Source organism: Onychomys torridus, chromosome 1 (genome assembly GCF_903995425.1).
Source record: "Onychomys torridus chromosome 1, mOncTor1.1, whole genome shotgun sequence".
NCBI classification, from domain to species: domain Eukaryota; kingdom Metazoa; phylum Chordata; class Mammalia; order Rodentia; family Cricetidae; genus Onychomys; species Onychomys torridus.
This window is the reverse complement of record NC_050443.1, coordinates 31,776,392-31,800,863: the sequence shown is the minus strand read 5'-3', so window position 1 is coordinate 31,800,863 and position 24,472 is coordinate 31,776,392. Positions and strand designations below refer to the sequence as shown.

Below are 24,472 nucleotides of genomic sequence, written 5' to 3'. Positions count from 1 at the left end.
ATGGTGTGTGTCCTGGTTTGCTTTAGTTATCAGCCTGACACAATCTTTAGTTACCCAGGAGGAGGGAGCCTCCACTGAAGAACTGTCCTGTGGCCTTCTCTGTGAAAGACTGTCTCGGCTGATGTTTTCTATGAGAGGGCCCAGCCCACTGTGGGCAGCACCATCCGTAGGCTGGCGGGCCTAGGCTGAGCAAGAATGATAGCTGGGCATGAGTAGAGAGCAGGCTCGGAAACAGCATTCCTCCCCTGTTCCTGCCTCAAGCTCTTGCTGGAGTTCCGGCCCTGCTTTTGCTGTGATGAACTGTGACCTGGAAGTGTAAGCAAAACATATCCTTTCTTTTGGCCATGGTGTTTATTAAAGTAGCAAAAAGCAAACTACAACTGTGGTGTGTGTGTGTGTTTGTGTGTGTGTGTGTGTGTGTGTGTGTGTGTGTGTGAGAGAGAGAGAGAGAGAGAGAGAGAGAGAGAGAGAGAGAGAGAGAGAGAGAGAGAGAGAGATTGATTAATTTCTGGCTTTTCCTGGACTTCCCACCTTTACCTCCTAAGCGCTAGGATTGCAGGTGTGTGTCACTACACCCAGCTTGTTGGGGTAAAACTCATTTCATGTGCCCAGTCCTTAAAGGCCACTGTAAAGATGAAGCCCATCTGCGATGGTGCAGATGTGGGTGTTTTACGAAAGATCCTTTAGGAGTTATTCACTCAATTCAATAACATTACTTTGTCCTGAGCCAAACTTTGTGTTAGCTTCCCCCACGCCCACTGCAAAGAAGATGACAGACCCACCCAAACCAGGGCAGACCCAGCCCTTGGCTCCGGGGCTCTGTCCAAGGAACGCTGCTTGACCTTGTGGGCACCAGCCTGACACTGTAATACCAGAAGCTTTTCATTTCCTAAGGTGCCATAAATATTTTAGGAGTCAAGTGCTAGAGAGGCACAGCGGCCATTTGTTCCCTGGTTAACTCCAGCTTTGCCTCCTGTGGAGGGAAGGCAGAGGGCACTTAGCTTGGTCCTAGTGGCAAGCTGTGCTGGGAGGAAGGAAAATGCATTCTCAAGCGCATGGGGGCTATTTCCCATTTAGTCTGATGTCAGCAAAGTCAGCGGAGTGTGGAGGAAGGCAGGGGCATGGCACCCTGTTGCTGGAGGCATCGGGAGAAGCACACCAGGAGGCCCCAGCAGCACGGACTTCTGCTCTGACTGAGGGCTGTCCTTGCTCCTCCTCAGCCAAGCTCGCTGCCAAACCAGGTCAGGGTGCACACAAGTGACCCTCAGTGGCCGTATTGATGGACAGAAGAAAGGACAGGTAACGAAGGAGAGGAGCCGGAGAAACAAGGGGACCAGGAGCTGGGTGTGATGGTGTACACCTGGAACCCCAGAACCCAGAAGGTGGAAGTGAGAGGGTCAGGATTCAAGACCATCCTCAGCTACACTGCAAGTTCCAGGCCAGTTGTAAGGTCTCAAAAACACAAAGATAGAGACAAAATAAAACAAAAGACTCAGGGCATCCAGAGAGAGAGAGAGACAGGCAGTGTGTGGAGTGTGGGGAACAGCTATGCCATGCCCTGTGGACGCACGCTTGTCCCAGCCCTCACACATGGCTGAGTTGATTTTCTGGCCTTTTAATTTTCAAGACACAGCCTGAGACTGTCACATTGCCTGTCTGGGGTCCAGACCCCTGAGCAGAGCTCTGACAGACAGTAGTCACATCTGCAGTCTACCTACGCTCCCTCCACAGCTCCCTGCCCCGGGGCAAGCCCAGCGCTCTGACACATTTTCTATGAGGTGGGCTCATCCTACTAAAGGAGGTTTGGGACAGACTCCACCAGCACGTTCCCCACCCTGAAGCCTTTATGCCTGGCTGTTCCTTCCTCACCCGGGCAACTCATGCTTCCCTGGGGAACCTCTACTGGCTTCACTGACACTCATATTCTGACAGCCATCACCTCTAAGACTACGTCGGGCACAACTCATAACTTTTATGGAATGTCCCCTTCTGATCTTGTCAATCACCGCACTGCCTGGTGGGCTTCCTCTACAAATAACATCTGGCTAGGACTCCTGTGCCTTCTCACCCAGTGCCAAACACAGGGCCTGGCACATAGGAGACACAGTCAATAAGCACTTGAAGAAACCAAGGCACAGGGCTAGGTGAGTAACACAATAGACAGACATCTGGAACTGACCCTGTGGCTCCAACACATGCACAGCTGATAGTCATAGCCAATGTCCCCTAAGACTGTGTAGACCCTGCCCACACCTTCCTCTTGCTCAGGGTTTGAGCAAAGCTCAGCATAGAGAGGTGGTGGCATCTTGGCTGGCTGACTGGTAGGACTCCTCTGTCATTCCTCTGCAAAGTTGGGGTGTGGATGTTCCCATGCCTCTTTTAGTCCCTGTCTCACTTGCTGCCCAAAACACCAGAACTCTTGGTGACCTTGTCCGTGAAACCATCACAAAGTGTCAGGAGGAATCATGTCTGCCCCACAGCCTGCCCGAAGGGTGTGTGTATGACCAGACTGAACATCCATCCAGCATGCCCTGGCTGGGCCCCATCTGGAAACACAACGCCAGGACTCTTTCATGTTGCCAGGACCCCATGGCTGGTGCCAGGGACGAGAACATGAGATTCCCATTAGCTCAGCCTAATGACCTGTGCCTTGATCCCTGGAAAGAGAAGCAGGGAGTCCAGGAAGACAACTGAGAGACCCCAGCTGAAGCAGGGGGCATGTGCCTGCAGCTAGGAGAGGCCCCACCCGACACTCCCTCTCAGAAGAGACACCCCAGCAAATATGCCAAGCAACCAGCGCTGGGCTCTCGGCATTCTGCTGAGGACAGGGATCTGCACTCAGGCAGCTGTGCTTTTACACCCTTATGTAACCTTCCACTAGCCTCCTCTCTTTGCCGTTCCCAATCACTGTTCCATATCGAGACCAGCTCTGTGTGTGTGTGTTTGTGTGTGTGTGTGTGTGTGTGCGCGCGCGGCGTGCAGGCCAGAGGCCAACCTCAGGTGTCGTTTTCCCCACTGTTCAGTTTTTCTTTGTTTGAGACAGGGTCCTTACACGGGACCTTGGGCTTGCTGATTCGGCGGGGCTGGCCGGCCAGCTGTCCTAGGGGCCCTCCTGTTTCATCCTCCGCAGCACTGGGCTTCCAAGCACAGGCCCCCACTTGCTGTTTTTTATGAGTGCTGGGGATCAAACTCGGGTCCTCATGCTTGTGTGGCAAGTACTTCACTAATGCTCTACACCCCAGCCTCAAGGTTGGCTTTTTAAAGCTTCCACACGAGAAAGAACTTGCCCTAGCTGCCTTTATGGGTGCAAAGTTCGGGCACTATAGCTCACAATAACTTCTTACGTATTTCTGAATGCCTAGAGAGTGCCTCCAAAGAGCTTAACATGAGCAGTGATAAGGAAGTGGGTACATTAATGACCTGGTTTGACGTATGCACATTCTGAACACACACTGAAACCTCAACTGTCTCTCATAAATATGTACAGTTACTTTATGTTAATCAAAATTTACAGATAAAATGCTTAAAGAGATGGAAATGTTAGCAGCTCTGATTTAGTCATCACACAGGGTGTGCACGCATGAATTATCACGTAGTAGCCCATACACATGTATAATGAAAACAATCAGAATGTTGCCTCCTGCCTGTGTTGCCCTGCCTGCCCTTTCAGGCCTCGTGGACAGGTACAGGGCTCTGGGAAGACTTCTTGGCTCCAAAGGCCGTTGCTCCTCCTGGTTCTTTCCCCGAATCCTGCTGACCCTGGGTCCTAAAGCCACAGCTTTATCTTCCAAGAGCCCGATGCAGCAAACAGCACCTGTTAGATGGGCTTCAGCCGGCCAGGAACTAGCCTCAGGACCAGACATCCTAAGATGTTGCAGTTTGGAACCCAGGAAGTGAATACACACTTTCTACCTGCCCTCAACTGCACTTCCTCAGGCTGCCTTTACTTTGATGCCCACTGTCCCTGGAATTTTGGGGACTCAGTGACTCCAAGTTCCTTGCCTTCTCTTCCTTCTCTCCATGGCAGCCATGGTGAGCCACAGTACTGCTGGGAGAGGGTGCCTCCTGTGGGGAAAAGCCTCCCCACCCACCTTGTCCCTCAGTACTTATTTCCCTATCACTCACCAGGCTATACTCAGGACAGAGCTATGATAATACACTAGCTCCAGGCTGGGCAGGCAGGCAGAGACAAGGCGGAAGTGGGCCTGGGTCTGGGACACTGGCTTCTCTGGATGGTCTGATCTATTGTCTCCATCTCATGGAGAGCCTACTACCTGTTCGGAGAACCCAGAGAGTCAAGGGATGAAGACGAAGGAAAGACCAGGAACTCCGCCATGACCACGACTCTATTCTGAGATGACCAGGTCTTAAGCCTTCCTATGAAGACATATGTATCATTTATGGTAGATGACCTAGCCACTGCTGACTGGACCAGGCTCTGTCTGAGGTACAGCTAGACCTGGTACATGGTGGGAGTACAGACTACCTGAGCTGCTCAGGGCTAAGCATTCCTTGTGATGGATGGTGGCTACCTGGTACCATCAAACCCTCCCCCTAGGCAGCACAAATGCCAGGAACATGGACCCATTGTAAGAGTCTATGAGACATTCCCATCATGTCCTCCATTACTGCTCCCAACTCACAACCCCACAGAGCTTCTAAATCACTTCAGCCATATTAATTTGATTAACATGGACACTGAATTGGTTTGCTTGCTTGCTTCCTTTTTCTCTCTGGGGCTGAGCCTTTCTTAACAAAATGGGCGTTAACTTGGACAGGTCAGGGAAGCAGAGTGAGTCTGCCAATGGCTCCATGTCTGCATCCCAATGATGAATTGTGAAAGCAACCACCATGGGGTAGGTCCATGGAAGAATGAATTAGCATCAGCTCTGAATCAAACTTGGACCAGTGCCCCATGATCTCCTGACCTCAATGAGCCCTCCTTCTGGCCAGGAGAATGTACACTGAGTCAACTTGAATAACTAAAATTTTTAACTTCTTAGAATGCTCTTTGTTTTCTTCCTCTGATAATCTCCTATGTAGCTTTGTTGCTTTTGTATCTTTAAAAAAAAAAAAAAACCTCTTTAGTCATATCAAACATGCTAACTTCATTATCATTTGGATGATTTATTATTTCAAGGTATTGAGAGAATCTTCTGTCTGTCTGATGTTGTTGCTAGCTTTGTTTTGAGATAGGGTTTCAAGTAGCCCAGGCTGGCCTTAAATTCACTGTGTAGCTGAGGATGACTTTGAACTCATGATCTTCCTGTCTCTACCTCCCAAGTTCTGAGATTACAGTTGTGTGTCCCCATACCTGGCTCTCTTAACATATTTTGTTGTTTTGTATTTGTGTATTGTGTGTGTGTGTGTGTGTTGGTGCTCTGTGTATGAATGTAGGTGTACACATGCCATGGTACATGTGTAGAGGCTACAGGACAACTTCCACCTTGTCTCTGACAGGGGCTCTTGTTTGCCACTGCATATGGCAACCTAGCAGGCTCACGAGCTCAGGGATTCTCTGGCCACTGCCTCCCAACTCAACACAGGGGCGCTGGGATTACAGGCATATGCTATTGTGCTTGGCTTTTTGTGGGTTCTGGTAATTCAAACTCAGGTCCTCACACAGGTCCTGGCACAGCAGGTACTTCACCCACTGAGCAATCTCCATAGCCCTCTCTTATGGGGACTTTGGACTTGCTGATTCTCTCTGATGGTGGTTTCTCCTGTGCATTTTAACTTCTTTGTTATTAATTAGCTCAGTGTTTGACAGGTTCTTTCCACTCTATTCTGTAAAGTGTTTTTCTTATGTGGATATCTCTAAACACAGAGGGTTTTATACAGAGGAAAAGGCTAGCTTGGACTTCTGCTCTGTATAGATAGCCAGCCCTTTCCTTTGCACACCCCAGAGAGCTGACGGCGTCACTGGGGCAGTGACAGCTCCTTCTGACTCTGAAAAAATGTCATGCTCAGAAGAACTGGAAATCTGTTTCATGATGTTCAATCCCACTGTGAACCCAGAGTTTGAATTTGCATTAATTAAATAAAATCAACCTTGGGTCAGGAGGCAGAGTCGATGACTAGTTGACAGAAAGTAATCATAGAGAGTCAGAGGGAGTCTGGAAGGTGGACAGAGATGCACAGGAAGTAGTAGGGAGGGACTGAGTGTGGCAGTCTTTTTTGGTTTGTCAGAGCAGAAGGACACTCTCGTTCTGAGATGCCTTCAAAGGGGGAAGTCAGTTACTCCTCAGGCTCTCTGAGCTAACAGGTTTTCACCCCAGCCTCTGACTCCCAAGGTAAATAGAACAAGCAAGATTTAGTTAAAAGCTGTATTTGGTGGCAGCAGTAGGAAGCAGATGCAACTGGATGTAGAAGTCTTGGGCTGCTGCCTGAGAGCCACGGCTACTGGTGAAGCAGGAGCAGCTTCAGGTGCAGCTGCTGCGCTGAGACAGCAGAAACCCTTGCTGCTCTCTGCTGCCTGTCGAGAATGACCTCGCCACTCTTTCTCAGTGGCGTCTATCTGAGCTGGTGCAAAACCCTGCACACAGCAGGCTCTCACACGTTTGCTTAAGTGAATTACAAATGCTGATTTCTGGGCTGGCAAGAGGGCTCAATGGCTAAGAGCATGCACTGCTCTTGAAGAAGACCCCAGTTGGGTTCCTACCAGCCACAACCGGCAGTTCACAAATGCCTGTAATTCCAACTCCAGGGAGATCCATGCCAATGGTTTCCAACGACACTTGCACTCATGTTCACACATATACAGGCATGATTAAAACCATCAAAAAGGAATTTTTGGTTTTTTTTTTTTTTTCTGAGATAGGGTTTCTCTGTGTGTATCCCTGGCTGTTCTGGAACTCACTCTGTAGACCAGGCTGGCCTTGAAGTCACAGAGATCTGCCTGCCTCTGTCTCCCCAGTGCTGGGATTAAAGGCATACAGCATGAATATGTTTTAAAGAACACTGATTTCTGGGAGTTCAGCCACCTGTAACCCGCCATCACCCAGGCCTGACACCCTAGGCTTACAAGCAGGTGCACTCACTGGAGATGGAGGTGTAGACTGCGAAGGCCCTGAGGCTGGTCATCTCCTTCTTGCGCGTCATCTCCACCCTTGAGCAGAAGATGTTCTCCCATGCGTACAGCTTGAGCAGCTTGATGCCCCGGAGCATCTCATTGGTCTGCTTCAGCCTCTCATTAGAATATTCCTGGGGCAGGAGTGGTGGTGATGGTGTGTTAGAGGGGAGAGGCCTGTGGCCCTAGCTCAGCCCAGGAGAAGGCACCTAATCCATATCCTTGCCACTTGCCCAGCTCCTGCCCCTACAAATACGTTCCTGGCCAGCCTGTTCAGTGTATTTCACAGAAACTGAGGCCTGGACTCTGAGTGTAGGGAGGAGGCTACTAAGATGAGGGCCAGGGAGGAAGACCCGGGGAAAGGCAGAGACGGAACATGCACATCCTGGGACACTCACCAAGGTGCTCCGTTGTGCCTGGGAGAGCTTGGTGGCCACAAAGTACTGTACAGGTGCCAGCAGGATGATGACAACTGCGCCAATCAAGGCACTGACCCCAAGGATGTAGTAGAGGAGGATCACGCCCACGATGATCTGGAGAAGGTGACGGGAGATGAACTCTTTGCTCCAGGGCTGCCTTGCCAGAGGGCATTGGCACCATCCCCACCACCAGTTCCTTAGAGTGGGAAGTTTTCAAAATGCCTTGGGGTTGGAGTAGGGCGCAGGACTAGGCATGGGAAAGCAATATATTGGGTACACACAGTAGAGTCTGTCTCTGCCCTGGTAACCTAGCTACCAGAAAGCTAGCTGACGGGCTCATTTCCTCTCTAAGTCTGCTTTCCCAAGGAGCGTCTGAGAATTTGAGACGAGACAGCACCATTTATTCTATTTGCTGAGACTGATATCTCACTCAAAATAAGCTACCTGTGAGCAAACGGTGGCATCCATGCCAGGCAGAACTGCACAGGGGCTGAGAACGGGCTGTGCATTAAAGGTCCTGGTGGCTTGCCTTTTAATTTTTTTTTTTAAACTGAAGTTTGAGTCTCATATATCCCAGACTGGCCTTGAACAGGCAGTGGAGCTGGAGATGGCCTTGGAGGTCTGATCCTCCTGCCTCCACCTACCTGAGTACTAGGATCACAGTATGCTAGACAAGCACCACCAGCTGAACTACATCGCCACCCACCACCAACCCCTTTTGTGCTATTGGGGATTGAACTCAGGCCTCTCACACGCCAGGCAAATGCTCTATCATTGAGCTATCTCATCCAGGCATGTTCTCCTGTACCCTTCCACTCTACCCATTAAAAAGAAAAAATTTTTTGAGACAGGGTCTCACTAAGTTATCTGTGTAGGCAGGCATCAGGTGCCGAATCACTCTTTAGCCCAGGCTAGCCTTTCACCTGTAATCTTCTTGACTCAGTCTCCCCAGTAGCTGGGACAACAGGTCTAGTTTCTGTTGCTGTGAAACAGTCTTGTGGCACAGCCTGGGACTTGAGAGTCCTGCTCAGTTCCTCAAGTGCTGGGATTACAGGTGTAAACCCCCACACCTGAGTCTGGTGTCTTTCAATTTGTATTGAGCTTGACAGGCTTCCTTTGAAATGAGAATGCAGTCTGTTTCTAGCTTTCTGTAAATGGTTGCCTCCTTTTGACTATTCATGAGAAATGTAAGTCTCTCCTGCCAGTCCCCAAAGCTCCCAGATAACAGTTTTCTGGGCTGTAGTCAAAGACAAGCACCTTGAACTGTGTGGCTTACTCTAGAAGAACAGACGTGTTGGCCTCCTTAGTTGAAAGAAGAGAGAAAAGGAAGTGTGCCTGGCTTGGTCCTGCACTCTGCCAGCCCTGTGCCAATCAGGTGTGAGGCTCCCACCTCTAGGCTGGAGTAGGCGGGGAGGCGGGGGTTAGGGGGACTACACTTTCTATTAACCACAGAGAGCCTCTTTCATTGGCACGTTACAGGCTGTGAAATGACCCCATTACTGCCCCCTTCCTCTGCTTAACTGACTAAGAGCAGTGGGCAGAGGGCCGTGTTAAGAGAACCTCCTACTCACTGGCACCGCTGACTCTTTCCTGGGAGTCCTGCCCGGCACATCCCTTCATTCTTACACGAGCCGTGCTTGCACGGAGGCAGTCAGGGTGTCTGTCCTTCAGCCACTGGGGTTGTGCCAGACTCTGAGAAAACTTCCAGGGTACCCAGGAATTCTTTGTAGGGGCCTCCAGATACACCTTCACCAACACCAGGGTCTCATTCTGCAGCTCAGCTGGCCTGAAACTTGAGGCAATCCTCCTGCCTCAGTCTCCCAAATGCTAGGATCAAAAGTATACACTAGCACTGTCCACCAAAATGTCCTTTTTAAAAAACGTGTGTGATTTTAAAACAGATTAAAAATCTGGAAGAGGAGAGATTTCAGTATCATAAAAGGCCTAAGTGCACTGGGTCACCAGGCTGGCACAGGCTGGCCCTGGGTCACCAGGCTGGCACTAGGTCACCAGGCTGGCCCTGGGTCATCAGGCTCAAACTGGGTCACCAGGCTGGCCCCAGAATCCCAACATGGTGGGCTTTCCTGCTATGAGGTTAAGATTGTATCATTTGTGTGTGGGGTGGGGGTGGTGGCCAGGAACTAACCCCAAAGCTCATGCATGCTAAGCAAATATCCCCCCACTGAGTCACATCCCAGCCCTCATTTCTTGGTGCTGGTCAGTTCTGTAAACATGAAGGCAGTCTCTGATGAATAAAAATGATGATCAGTTGGGGCTGGTGCTGTGTACTCTTAGGTACTCAGGAGGCCGAGTCAGGGCATGACACGAACTCAGGACCTTGGGGTTCGTCTGGACAACAAAACAAGACCCCAATTCAAATAACTTCAACAGAATGGCCTTGAACTTGCTCTGTAGTTGAGGATGGCCCTGAGGAACTGATCCTTCTGCCTCCACCAGCATCCGGGGTTTAGCTGGTGCCAGTGATTGAATCCAGGTACTAAGTAATCATGCTACCGAATGAGCTACATTCCAAATCCCTACAATACAGCTTTCAGTATTTACAAAACCACTCCTTGTATGACTATCCTGTGGGCCATTTAAAGTTGGCTACACTTTCAATGTCCTAATGATACTACCTTCTATGATCACTGAGAACTGTCCAGATGGCCTGTAGTGCATGGGGCTCTGGGGGAAGCCGGCAGTACCCCACACGGATAGACCCCGGGTGGCAGAAGACCCACAGGCAGACACAGAATGGACACAAATAGCTTCTGGGTTGTGTCCTACTGCCTCCCAGCTTCCCCTCCCCTGATACCTACACCCCCAACACAAGCGCTCCCCCTCCCCCAGCACAACCCGATACCTGTACTGGCATAGCCCAGAGGTTTGGGCATAAGAAGAAAAACCACATGAGCTGGTTTGTGTCGATGGCCACCAGGTTGCAGATCTGCCCAGCAGTCATTTCCCCCATTGACAGGTTGGAGGTGGACAGGTGCATGATTTTATTATAAATCTTGGTCTAGAAATAAGAGCAGAGTGCTCACGTTTGTCATCATTACCATCTCCATCACCGCCCCAGACCTGGGAGGGGCCGGAGGCCTCTCTGACACCCCTACAGAACCCTAGCACAGTTCTGTAAGGGGCCCTGCCACACTTGGCAGTGATCGATACCATAGATCAAGTAAGTCAGAGGCAGGGATCCAAGGCCAAAGCAGCTACTTCCCTGGCAAGCGTGACCTCCCTAGAGGGACAAGACATAATTAGCTCCTAAATCTTAAAAGCAGGTTTTCGTATCCATTTGTGTTCTTGATTTACTGGGGACCATGCAGAACACATTTAAGGGACATAAAAATGATGAAGTGAGGATCAGCCCATTTTAGTTGGGTCACCTCACCCCAGGCCAAGCCTTGCCATCACGGAGCCTTGGAACAAAGCAAGGGGTCAGCATCAGCAGACCTGGGTCAGTCAGCTGGCACGAACCCAGCTACCCTGAAAACTCCCACAGGGCACCATGGAGAGTAATGGCTGCCTCTGGGCTCAGACCTGAAAGCTCTATGTGCTGGTTGTCAGTGCCTTACAGAAAGATTGGATTTTCAAGCTACATGCTCTGGAACAAGGAAGAATTCTGTCCTGTCTTCAGCGTCCGCAGGGCATCTGCTCTTGGACACAATCGCACCACACTTCTGTGGCAAAGCCTTTAATCATCTTTGTGTAAGGCTCAGCTTGCTTTTGTTTGTGGGTTGGGTTTTCTGAAAGCACAGACTCTCTTCTGTGTCTTTCTGGGGTTTACATACAGCAGGGGGAAGGCTGGAAATAACGGCAATGATATTTTTGGACAAATTCATGCACTTTCCATGTACTTCCTGGCTATGTGAAATTAAGCTTTTAAGGCTAACCAGCAACTTTCATTGAAAGCACGGGCATGAGTAACCCATTAAATAAAGCACTGACTCAAATTCACAACCAACTGTGTGTGTGTGTGTGTGTGTGTGTGTGTGTGTGTGTGTGTGTGTGTAATTTAGGCATTTTGCTTGGTAACTTACATACAGGTTCTCATCTATGATGGCACATTTTCTGTAGGTAACTTTCTGGAAATCTCTTAAAGGAAAGAGGTCTTTTATTTCTACTTTGTTTCCATAACGAATGCTATCATTTCCTTTTTGTGCCACATGATTTAATCTTTCTTATTAATGTAAAAGATTCAGTTAGATAAAAAAAATTACAGGCTGATATATTAGAAAACCATTTGGGGGCTCTTGTAGCATAATTGGAAAATACTGGGCTGCTGTGTGATTTATGACATACAAACAGAAAACAGATCTGATGACAAGGCCATCCAACCACAAAATTGGTTGTGGTGGCGCAAGTTGGCCTGTCATCGGAGGGATTGGAGCCAAAGCTGGGGTTCAGAACTGAGAGACAGTTTGGTTCCTCTAAGCTCCGAGCCCCCCATGAACCTGAGAGGGTCTCGGTGTGTAATGGGTGTGTCCGCCTCTTACATCTGCTGATATTCTCGAGCACACACTGTTTTCTCCATGGAAAGCCACTGAAGCTGGACAGCGTCATTTGCAGACTGTCCTGATGAGTCGAGCTTCGTCTGGTACTGCCTCGGTTTAAGCTGTCCTCACCTCCTTTCTGTTCAGCCCCTTTCAGGCCTCGCTTCTGAACGGCTCTCACGGGATCAGCCCGTGTTCCCCAAAATGATCCCAACATCTAATCTTTCTAGAGAATACTTCTGATGGATGAGGCAGCTTTGGGATATTGTACAGCTTTGTGAAAATCAACAGGGACGGCACAACTGGCTACTTGGCCTCACTCTCCTCTTTGCACAAAGAGAATTTCAAGCCAGGGACATGGGTCGCAGGTGAGTGTATAGGGCTGCACTGCTCTGGATGGGTGTGAAACCATCCTATGCGCCCTGTTCTCATCCAGGATCGTCCATGCAGGCATCGAGCTCAAGTCCTACTGGAAGCCCTGGGGCTTGGGATGGTTCTCACCACTACCATCCTCCATGACGCTGAGTCCTTTCTGGCTTCGATCATCCCGTCAATCAATTGTAAAAGGCCCGAGAGCTTAGGCCTATTATGTTATGAATCTCCCTTTGGGGATCTTAGATTTGAGAGTTCAAATGGACCTTTTGCTGCTCTGTTATGATATGATTGCCTGTCTGCATCCAAGCATCCTCTCTGCTAGACCTCCAGAATTAGAGAAGGATTCTGAGGCCATGGTCTGTACCCAGCAGGAGAGAATGTGCGATTGACTGGTGATGCCTGCCACTTTCCAGGGTAAAGAAGAACCAACGACTGGGCAGCTGACATCTTGTATCAGTCTAGTCCAAGGTAGAACCAGAGCTACGATGGCTTCCAAGTCCCCATCCCAGCCCCAAGGTGCTTTGCTCCTCCCGCTCCACAGCCAACCAACCATTGTTCTAAACAAGGGAAGAGCATAAGAAATAATCTCACAGCAGAATTGTTCTCCCCCCACCCCCAGCTGAGGATCAAACCCAGGGCCTTGAGCTTGGCTCTACCACTGAGCAAAATCCCCACCCCCAGAATTGTTCTCATCTACCAGAACGAGTAAAGCAGACCCACTGCGACAGTGACGAGCAGGTGTGACCCCAGTACCTGGATGGCTCCTCTCAGGTTAATCCCTGTTTCGATGGCAACGTAGTACGAAGCTTGCAGGAAGGTCCTCTGCAACAGGAGGGCCAGGAACAGAAGCACGGCCAAGACGTACGCATTGCCAAGGAACTCTTGGGACGAGACGAAGTAGACCCCCAGGAACTGCGTCTGTGGGGAGAAGGCCAGGGTGCCTGCTGCCGCCAGGAAGTGGCACCGTTGGCACAGGTCGTGCTGTTACGAGGATGATGGGGGGGAGAGGCTCTGTGCTCGCAAAGCCTGTACAAACCTTTGTAAGGAAGAACTCAGGGTGAGGAGCTGGGTGGTTGGCTCAGCTGGTAAAGTCCTGGGCACCCACATAGAAAAGCTGGGCATCGTGGTGTGGAATCCCAGCACTGAGGGGACAGGGAGGAAGGGTCCCAAGGGCTAGCTGGCCAGCCAGGAGCTGAATCAGTGAGCGCTGGGTTTAGGATGAGAGCCTCTCTCAAAAAATAAGACAGAATTGATCAGATGGCTCAGTGGATAAAGGAAGGCACTGCTGTGCAAGCCTGAGTTTGGACCCTGGAACCCACATAAAGGAGGAAGGGGAAAACCAATTCCAAAAAGTTGTCCTCTGACCTCCACAAGTGCACTGTGGCGCACACACACACACACACACACACACACACACACACACACACACACACCTAGACTATTAAATCCAGTCAAATCTTCTGCAGCAAAGGCTCCCTCTACCTCTGTCATCTCCCCACTCAGAGGAACAGAATGAGGCTCAGCTCTAACCTCAGGCATACACGACTCTCAGCATCTCTACCTTCATGCCCTGGAGTTTACTCTGAACGGAACAGGAATAAATAGAGCAGAGCACGGCAGAGCCCAAACAGAACAGCTAAGCAAATGGCACGATGCGTTCTCTGCCTCAGAAATGGAATCAACAATCTGCTGAGCAGGAGCAGTGACTTCTGGGCCAGGGTGTGTATGTGTGAATGTGTGTGTGTGTGTGTGTGTGTGTGTGTGTGTGTGTGTGTGGCTGGTGCTGACTGTTCCCAGGGGATGATGGGAACGAAGCGCTGACAACAGCTGAGAAGAATGCACGGGAGCCCCAGTTCCTCCGACTCCCAGGACCTCCTTTTAAGATTAAGTCACCCTCTCTGAACTCCAGCAAGACCCAGATAAGAATCAGGGAAAAACACTCTGCCTTTGTGCTAAAGATACCAGGGAACACCAGCATGCCTGTTTCCAAATCCAGCACCACGGGCTCCCAGGAAATCTTTGAACTTGGAGAGCCGTCACCCTCCAGCACAGCCACGTCAATCTTCCCATGAAGACCAAGCTCTCACCTTTCTGACACTGTGCCCTGACCGTGGACATCTGGAAGGGTGTGGGAGGTGCTGCAGGGCAGACAGAGATGGGAACAAAACGAAGACAAACTCAAGATCACGGTCTTGGCAGTGATCCGGCCAACAAGAGAAGGGCTCTCGCGGGGAGTCTTTCCCGAGAATCAAGAGTTCCCGAATCTTGGCTTAGGTGCCAAGATGGTGGAAGACCTTACTGTCTAGAGTATCTGTGGTGACTTTTCTAGCTGGCTCCGAGGCTCATGGAACTGCCTGGTCCTGCCCACGGCCACCTCTCTGTAGCTCCACAGGGCAGGCGCCAGCACAGGAGCCAAACAAGAGGTGTTCTAAGGAAGGCCCTGCTGAGATCCAGAGCTCCGAGTCTCAGTGCCACTGGAGAAACCACCGGAGGGAAGGGTGGAAGGTGGGGGGGGAACGGACACATGACTAGAGGCAGCGGCATCAGCCTTATGGGTTGGAAGGGGTGAGACGTAAGACATCAGAAAGCACAGCGCTCCGTTCTGCCGCTCAGTGAGCAAGGCGCCATCTGGGGCCCGCTTCACACAGTGGAAAGAGTTTCCCCATGGTCAAGCGGCCAGCACAAGGCTATGTGCTAGTGAGAGACAACATGTGAACATGGACCTGTGTGGTGCTAAAACACTACCCCAGGCCCACTGTCCAGATCTCATCTGGCCTTCTGACCTGGAGTCACACTCTGACAGTTTACGGTCACAAGCAGACTTGCGGCTTGTAGCAGATGGACATATGCCCATTTGGCTGGCTCTGAGTCAAAAAATGCAGGCACAATGAGCTGTTTGCAGATGCTGTAAAACCCAGCACCCTCTCAGAGGCCCAGCTCTGGGGAACAGAAACCATTATTTTAATGCAAGCACACTGTCATATCATCCTTACTAGTGTAACTAAGTAATGCCTGTGCACACAACAGTATTTATTTCTGAATTACACCATGGGTAGGGTGCAAAAGCTGTGCAATGCTCAGCCACAGGGACTGGTAGGGACACTGGGAGACTCATTATGGGAACATTAAGCAGCCAAGATCCCAGGTCACCATGATGGAGAGCCATGACCTGCTATGTGCAGCCACCAGACTCTGGCTATCGCATGGTCAACGAAGTCAACTGAGCACGGATGCTGGCCAGACAGGGGCTGTTTCCTGTCAAATGCACTTGCCAATATCTGTACATTTGTAAACAAAGCAGCAGTTCCTCCTTTGTAGCTCAGCCCTCCATCCCCCAGACACACACACACACACACACACACACACACACACACACACACACACACACACGGATATTGCTGTAGATAAAGAAATGTGTGCCTTATTAAAAATGAGAATATTGTCATTAGCCATGCCACTGGGTTGTGGTTAGACATCTTTTTTAAAGCAGCTTCAAAGGCGTGGAGCCAGAACACGTAGGTTCTTATGCAAAAGTGGGTACCAAGGCCTGTGGGGCCTCTGTAGTATGGAGCACAGCACCCTGGTGGGGGCAGGAGGTCAGAAGTTCAGAGTCATCCTTTGCTACATAGTGAATTTGGGTCCAGCCTGTGCAACATGAAACCCAGTATCAAAAAAATGAAGAAAAGGAATAAATGGGTACCAGGCCAGGCAAGAGGCCTAAGAAAGGAGACCTTGGTGAACTCTAGCAAACCAAAGAGAACTCTCTGGGTCCTGGGAGGAGAGAAGAGACCTGGGCCACTGCTGATAAAAGCAAGGACTTTGGAAGGCTTTATGCCCTAGACTTGTGTTTTCACAAGGTCGTGGGGAAGGTTTTTTTGGTAAGTTGATGCTTAATATTCTTTTTTTAAATTAGCTACATTTAAATTTATGTATTCTGTGCATGGCCAGGTGTACAGGTACATGTGCGCCACAGTCTACAAATGAGGTCAGAAGCAACTTGGGAAGCCAGTTCTTTCCCCGTGTGTTCCATGGGTGGAACTCAGGCTACCGGGCTTGGCAGCAAGCCCCCTTACCCACAGAGCCATCTCTCTGGCCATAGAATATTCTTTTAAGGATCAGCACATATGCTCTCCATGCCCCCTGTTCTCATCCGGCAGTGGAGGCCTGCAATGGAGGCCACTGGAAGCACAAGGACTGATTCCAGAGGGGGTGTGAAAGCAAGACTCCTGGGAGAGCAGTCCTGCCGCTGCCCGACCAGGCCATGGCTTCCAAGGCCCCGTCCTGTCCTCTGGACTGTTTAGAGGGTCCCTGGGCTGTTTCAGGCGGGGTTAAAGGGTATTGTCTAAGAGGGCCTGCGTAAAAGCTATGACTAGCTCAGACCCCCTGGGCAGCACTCCCGTCCACCTGTCCACACTCACCTGCCACGTCTACACAGCCACCATCCCCACCGGACATGGAAGTTAAGAGCCTGGGCTTAGAGATGAGCTGCACCTGAGTTTAAAACCTGACGCACTGGCCATCAGCCATGGTGTCTTTAAAGAAGTCCCTCAACCTCTCTGAGCCTCCGTTTCCTCATCTGCAAACAGTGGGTAAGGGCTGCTACTGCAGAGTCCTGTAACCACGTGCAAAGGGCACCCAGAAGCTTAAGCAGTCCATATATGACGGCCTCTACACTCAGTGCTAGTGACTCTGCCCGGGCTGCCCTTGGACTTGGGGTGATCCTCCTGCCTCTGATTCCTGAGTGTATGTGGTAATGTCTTCATTCTTCATTGAAGTATCATTTCCCACAGTGTGTGTGTGTGTGTGTATGTGTGTGTGTGTGTGTGTGTGTGTCTGTCTGTCTGTCTTTGTGTGTTTGTATGTTTGTGTAGTACATGTGGTATGTGGTGTGTGTAGTGTGGTGTGTGTAGTGTGGTGTGTGTATGCAGTGTGGTGTATGTCTGTCTGTGTGTTTCTGTGTGTGTGTATGTAGTGTGGTGTATATCTGTGTGTGTGTGTGTGTGTGTGTCTGTCTGTCTGTCTTTGTGGGTATCTGTGTAGTACGTGTGGTATGTGGTGTGTGTGTGTGTGTGTGTGTGTGTCTGTCTTTGTGTGTTTGTATGTTTGTGTAGTACATGTGGTATGTGGTGTGTGTGTGTGTCTGTCTGTCTGTCTGTCTTTGTGTGTATCTGTTTGTGTAGTACGTGTGGTAGGTATGTGGTGTGTATGTAGTGTGGTGTGTGTGTGTGTGTGTGTGTGTGTGTGTGTGTGTGTTGCCATGGCTTAAATCCAGAGCTTCATGCAGGCTAAGCATGCACTCTGCCGTCGAGCTACAGCCCGCTCCACCAGGGAGGCGTTCTCGAGGGAGCAGAGACGAGGGGTGTTTAACACAATTAGGGAGGACTTCCTGGAGGAGGAGACACAAAGCTGAGGAGTCAGTGACATGAAAGCAGCCACCTCAGGCACTCTGACATCCCCACACCACAGAACCAGCAAGACATCAATGATCATTGTGTCACCAAGAGTGAGATCAATAAACATGGTCATCAGTGAGGAGGGAGGGGGAGAGAAGAGGAGAATAGAATAAGGAGAGGAAGAGGAGGAGGAGGAAAGAGAGAAAAAAAAAAGGCTATTATACACACACAACCATCAATCATTTGTTTGCAGAATTTGTTCAGAACCACACATAACCAGCCTGCATGCTCTTCCTACCGTAGCCTAGAAGGATAAAGCTTTGGCCTTGGATCCAACCTCAGCTGCTCTTTTTTTCTACCCCCCGCGCCCCCCCAGCTCAGCTGATAGCCCAGGGTGGTGCTGGCAGGTTTCAGATACCAGCCACCCTTCACGAATCCAATTCCATTGCCCTCCAGCCAGCTCAGTGGCATCCCTGGCAGGTGACAGATTGGTGAGGGGGTTGGGCAAGAGAGCGGGGAGGGAAAGAATTAGATCCTGGGTCGAGCCCAGATTTCTCTGGGAAGAGAGAGACAGTGGGGCCAGGAGCTTCAGCGGGGGTTCAGGGCTACAGACTAAGGAGCAAACCAGCATTGCTCATCCTTCTGGACCCCGAAGGCGCTCTGTTCCTTGCTAATTGTGTGTCCGAGAAGAAAAGAGACAGCTGCTGACAGTCAACAGTGGGTGCCAGCTCTGCAGACTGGAGCAGGCTGGACCCATGTCCTCATCCAGCCAGCCTGAAGCCCTGCAGTTTCCTTCTTGCCCCAAACCTGGCGACCCCAACAACACTGGCTCTTGGATTGAGCTGCGAGGCAAGGCGAGGAAACAAAGGGCTGAACTGAATGAGCTCTTGCCACATTTTCTGGGCTCTGATGCCCAAGTGAGAATTAAGCTGCAATAGGCGACCTTGGGCTGGAGAGCTAGAGAGTTCCAGAGGCGAGGGCCCGTGTTTACTCTCAACTCGCGTTTCTATGTCGGAAATTTGCTGATTGTATTTGGGTGCCATGGAACAAGCATTAAATTTGATAATGCCTGCTGCCACTGAGGCAGAGCCATCTGTCCCAGGGATCTGTGTGCTGTTAAGAGCACCCCCTCAAGAAGGCACTAAACCCTGGCCAGCCCAGGGCTGAGACAGGGAGGCAGGTTCCGGAACAACCTTCTTGGGGCTGGTCTCACCATCTCTGTGGGGTGCTTTTTCCTTAGAAGACTTTCCCCCTCCCCCAAGAAGACTTTTGGGAACACACAGGAAGATGGTGAGCCAAGACCATGGGGGCTCTGCCCGGGCTATTTCCCCATACCATGCAGAATGGAGAAGGTGGAGGGTTCTGGGGTTGTCTAAGGCTAGACTAAAGCTGGAGATGCCACTGCTGGAGGTCAAGAAAGAATCTCTCGCTCTCTCCTGGCAAAGGCCAGAGGCTCAAAAGGCCGGAAAAGGAGGCCGATGAGGTGGCTCAGAGGAGAACACATGTGCTAGAAGAGAGCTGATGCCAGCAAGCTGTCCTCTGACCCCCACATGCGTGACAGGGTGTGCACGCGCACGCGTGAGCGCACACACAGTAATAAGAAAAGGAAAAACATTATAGCCAGAAAAGGCCCCTAAAGGTGTCAAAAGCTAAATAAGCAATAAACAAAACAACCAAACAAAAACAAAAAACAACCAAACAAAACAACCCTCCTAACACACAGGAACTGTCCCCTCCTGGCTAATCTAATTTATCTATCGAGAGGTCCTATTGAAATGCCCTTCTCCTGGGGGACAGGGTCTTGCTATGTAACAGAGGCTGGCTTCAAACTTGCTAGCACCTATAGTGGGTGTTCTTTCTACCTATGACCTTGGGGGACCAGCCCCTAGGGCGTGGCCTCTTGGCTAGTTTAAGACCTGAGAAGCACATATGCAATCCCCATCCGACACCCTCCTGTCTCAGCTTCCTGAAAGCTGGGGGTACAGGCATGTGCCACCCCACGTGGCTCTCACAGTCTGTTCCTCCTCGCAGTCAGAGGTAGCTATAGATACGTTATTGGGATTTCTCCATCACTGGATCTCACAAGCCTTGGAGCCGGGGTGACAGTTTGATAGTAATAATCATTCTAGTGTCATGACTTCAGAGTCCAGACTAGAGAGCGAGACAGCAGGCTTCAAATTCTCACGACACTGGACACCGGCTGAGAGCCCCGGGGAAGTTATTTAACCTGACTCAGCACCAGGGTTCTCATCTGTAAATGGGAGTGTCTACCGCATGAATTACACGGCATGGAAATTCTATCTCAACATACCTATTGCCCACTACCCACTGCCCATCCCCAAAGGTTCCTTTAGGGATTAAACAAGAACATGGGGAAATGCCTTCCCACAGCCAGATCTGTGTCTGTGTCTGGTGGTTGCCAGGTGGGCATTGTTGTTAATGATCTTGATCGTAAGTCTTGATCGTAAGCCCTGCCGAAGGCCATCCAACATTAGGATCAATAAACATATTCTGGGCAAGTCAGACCCGCAGATTGGCCTGTCTGGGATTTCTAACTCACAAGTATTCAGCTGACTAATTCTGTGTGGAGAAAACTATATAACTCCCGAGGATTAACAGCAATCTGCAAGGTCAGCGCTCGAACATTACATACAGGGCACCACTAGCTGTCAGGAGCCCGAAGTACTAACTCTCAATGTCACCGGGGCCTGTGTGTGCTTGAAATGTTATAACAGTCTTTTCTCTGGGATGCTACAGGGCAGCATCCCACTGGGAACAAAGTTTCTCACCGTGGCCATCTTCACCCAGGTAGCTGCCGAGAATCAAGCACCTTCAGTCCCCACGGTGGGCAATGTTGCTCCAATGGAGAAAAACACTCCTAGAGGAGGCTTCTGACACCCCTTTCAGATTCAGTGTGTGTGTGTGTGTGTGTGTGTGTGTGTGTGTGTGTGTGCGCGCGCGCGCGCGCTCGAGCCTCTGGAATTAAAGGTGATTATGAGCTACCTAACAGACATGCTAGGAAGCAAACTCAGGTCCTCTGCAAGAACAACAAGCACTCTTAACTATTGACCCAACTCTCCAGTCCCTTAGATCCTTTTTAACATTTCGTTTTTAAGTTGGTGTACGAAAAAAAAAAAAATGAGTTTCATTGTAACATTATCAGACACCATTATATCACACATCATAGTCATTTGCTCATGCTCATCCTATCGTCCTGCTCTGCTCCTCTTCCTGCTCCTATTGGTCCCCTGTGCCCTTAATAGGTCCCTTCTGTTTCTGTGTTTTTAATGTAATATAACACCACACACACACACACACACACACACACACACAGAGAGAGAGAGAGAGAGAGAGAGAGAGAGAGAGAGAGAGAGAGAGAGAGAGAGATTGATTCTTGTCCAAAACAAACATTTTAGTTGTAGAATCTTCTGTCCTGAGGAGGGCATCATCTAGCCTAGTGGGTTTCCAGTATCTTGGGTCTGTAACAAGAGCTTTTGTAACAGGCCAGGCCCAGCAGTGTACACCTCCAATCTCAAGCATTTTAGGTGTGGAGGCAGGAGGATGTGGAGTTCAAGAGAGTCCCACTACACAGAGAGTTTAAGATCAGCCCAGGCTAGATAAAACTCTGTCTCCAAAACCCAAGAGAGACTGGGAAAAGAAACAAAGAGAGAGGAAAGTCTACTCTGTTACTAGAACTGGGGTAGAGGACAGGTGAGCAGAGAAGGGGACTGCCCACGGGGGCCCGCACGGCTTCTCCTCCACAGCAGCCATCCTAGATGCCCCTGCAGAACACAGCTAGGATTCAGACTGAAGGCAGCGGATGACAGAGCGGCACCGTGAGTCTCCTGGGGCACAAGCCCTCCTCTCAGCGTTTCTGCTGACTGGACACAGAGCCTCTTCCAGCAGTGGATACTACTGAAGAGTCCCCCACCCAGTCAGCCACAGCTAACATGGCCTCTCAAACCCACACGCACACCTACACAAGACAGTTGTGGGGCAAACCTTCCAGAGGGTGCCCAGGCCTGCTCCAAGGATGGCCCACCTTGGGCTGGAAGACATGGTTCTCCTTTCCCAGGTGGTCCACGATCCCAAAGATACAGAGTGGCCCAGCAAAGCCCAGCAGGTCAGCCAGGATGCGGAACGTGCTGCTGAGGATCAGGCGTCTCCCAAAGGCATGGCAGAGAGCCCTCCAGATGGCCCGGGCACTCTGTGGGCTCTGTGTGTCCTTCCGCTGCCAAGAGAGTACCACAGCTAGTTCAGAGTCGGTTAGGGATCAACCATGGAGAGCCAGCCCCTCCTCCCTGTCACCCTTGGATCCTGCTGCCTGGGGAAACCCTGCACCCATGCTGTCTGTGAACAGGCAAACTTCAATAGGAAATCATGGCATCAATGAATGCATGTGGTGGTATTATGTTCCCCAAAATATTATGTGTTCCCTGAAATAAACATATCTGGGGTCAGAGAACAGACAGCCACTAGAACAAAGCCAAAAATGGTGGCTAGAAAATGGGAAGAGTAAGCTATAGCAGAAGTTGGGCGGTGGTGGTACACACCTTTAATCCCAGCACTTGGGAGATAGAGCTAGCTGGATCTCTGAGTTCAAGGCCACTTTAGAAACAGCTAAGCATGGTGACCCACGCATTTAATCCCAGAAACACAACCTTTAATCCCAGGGAGTGGGGGCAGAAAGAAAAAGGTATATAAGGTGTGAGGACCAGGAACTAGGGAGAAAAAAGCATGTAGTTAGTTAAGCATTTGGTTGGTTAAGCGTTCAGGCTTTGGAGCAACACCGTTCAGCTGAGAGCCATTGGGATGAGAACTCAGAAGCTTCCAGCCTGAGGAAAAAGGATCACCTGAGGAACTAGCAAGGTGAGATAGCTGTGGCTTGTTCTGTTTCTCTGATCTTCCAGCATTCACCCCAATAACTGGCCTCAGGTTTGGTTTATTAATAAGACCTTTGAAGATTCCTACTACAAGTACCTTAAGATTCATGCTACAAATGAATGACAGGGAGTGCAAATGGGGAAACTGAGGACAGAGGCATATCAAGTCATAGTGCTGGTAGGGGGTCATCTTGATGGATTGGCACCTGTTATGTTCACTCATTACCACGTTTCAGTGTTTTCCTGAGTGCCGGCAGACACAGTGAAGGAACACTGTATAGGGGGTTCAGAGCTCTGGGCAGGGCATGGACGGTCTCAGGGCCTCAGCTGACCTCATCCTGGCCAATTCTGCAGAAATAATGTAAGGACCAGGACAATACCCTGCCTGCCACCTTAGGTAGAAACCCCCATCACTTCAGCCACTGTACTTTAAAATGAAGAGTACAGGGGATGGGAGAGTCACATAAAGCCATGTCCCTTACCAAGCCTACGTTTCCCCATTTAGATAGTGAGCGTTTTTAGACATGCTGATCTAAACGGTAAGGGCCATTCTAACCATGACCTTCCTATGAATATTTGGTCCCAGTATTCTCCTGTGCCACTGAGGGTGAGCCCCTTTCCCTCCACAGGTGTCTGGCCTGCTGCCCTCCGAAATCTTTGGCTATTAACTCCATGGGAAGGCAGGCAATGGGTAGTTGTGGCTGGGCCCACTGACCGCCTGAGCATCAAAGGCCACGCAGAGGCGCTGATAGTTGGTGAGGGCTCTCATGGCGATGGGCAGCTTGCCGATGGCCCGCAGGTCGATGGGCTTCTTGTGGGCTGTCTTGATGAAGGCATTCATCCACCAGTAGGTCCCTTTTGATAGCAGGTTAACAAAGGGCTGTAGAAAGCGCACACCCAGATCCTGCAGGTCCTCGGGGGGCTTTACTTCCCTTGGTGTCTTGAAGAAGATGTACCTCTGTGGGGCATATGGGTATGGGGCAGGAGTGGAGGGTGGGTAAGTGTAACACCTCCCCTTCCCCACCACCCAGCAAGGGTCTAGGTGTGATGGGCTGTACTTGACCACCAAGACATGTGGCCATCTATGGCCTCTAGGAAAAGGGCCTTGTGTTGTGGCTGTTCATTTGAGGCTGGGTTTGAGCTGAGCTAGGGAAGAACCAGGGTGGGGAGGTCACCACTGTTTTGTACAGTGATATTCACTGTCAGCATCTCCTAGGAGACAGGCCTCAGGGTGTGGCTGGAGGGCACACCCACACTGGGTTAACTGAGGAGGAAAATCCACCCTACATGTGGGTGGCTTCACTCCAGGATCGGTGCTCCCAACTGAATGAAGAGGAGAAAGCAGGGGCTAGAGAGAGGGATCATCTGTTAAAAGCACCTACTGCTCTTACAGAGGACTCCAGTTTGGTTCTGAGCACACAGCTGGGTGGCTCACAACTGTTTATGACTCCCGTTCCAGAGGATGTGCCATCTCTGCAGGCACCTGCACTCATGGACACAGTGCTCCACTCCAGCCCCACGCACACATGCATGTAACTAAAAAACATTTCCTTGAGACAAAGTCTCGCTATATAGCTCTGTTTGGCCATGTAGACCTGGAATTCACAGAGATCTGCCTGCCTCTGCCTCCTAAGTGCTGGGATTAAAAGTGTGTGCCACTATGCCTGGCTAATTTTTAAAAATATGTCTCCTAGAGAGAGGGGGAGAAAAGAGATGAGCTAGGCTCCAGCCAGCACTCACCTCTCTCTGTCTCCTAACTGTGGATTCACACTCCTGCCCACATGGCTTGCCACAGTGACTCTACCTTTAAACAGTGAGCCACAGTAAATCCTCCCTT

At 50.4% G+C, this 24,472-nt stretch overlaps 1 protein-coding gene across 3 annotated transcripts in view; it reads right to left on the bottom strand.

The window, feature by feature from the left end:
* Abcc8 (ATP binding cassette subfamily C member 8) overlaps window positions 1-24,472 on the bottom strand; it is a 74,424-nt gene that overhangs the window by 36,612 nt on the left and 13,340 nt on the right. For all 3 annotated transcript variants that reach the window (XM_036185062.1, XM_036185070.1, XM_036185079.1), the window contains exons 5-10: window positions 23,351-23,593; window positions 21,795-21,983; window positions 13,113-13,277; window positions 10,352-10,507; window positions 7,468-7,602; window positions 7,041-7,203 (exon numbers count right to left, since the gene is read on the bottom strand). In XM_036185062.1, the coding sequence (XP_036040955.1) occupies window positions 7,041-7,203; window positions 7,468-7,602; window positions 10,352-10,507; window positions 13,113-13,277; window positions 21,795-21,983; window positions 23,351-23,593 (1,051 nt within the window). The remainder of the gene's footprint in view (window positions 1-7,040; window positions 7,204-7,467; window positions 7,603-10,351; window positions 10,508-13,112; window positions 13,278-21,794; window positions 21,984-23,350; window positions 23,594-24,472) is intronic.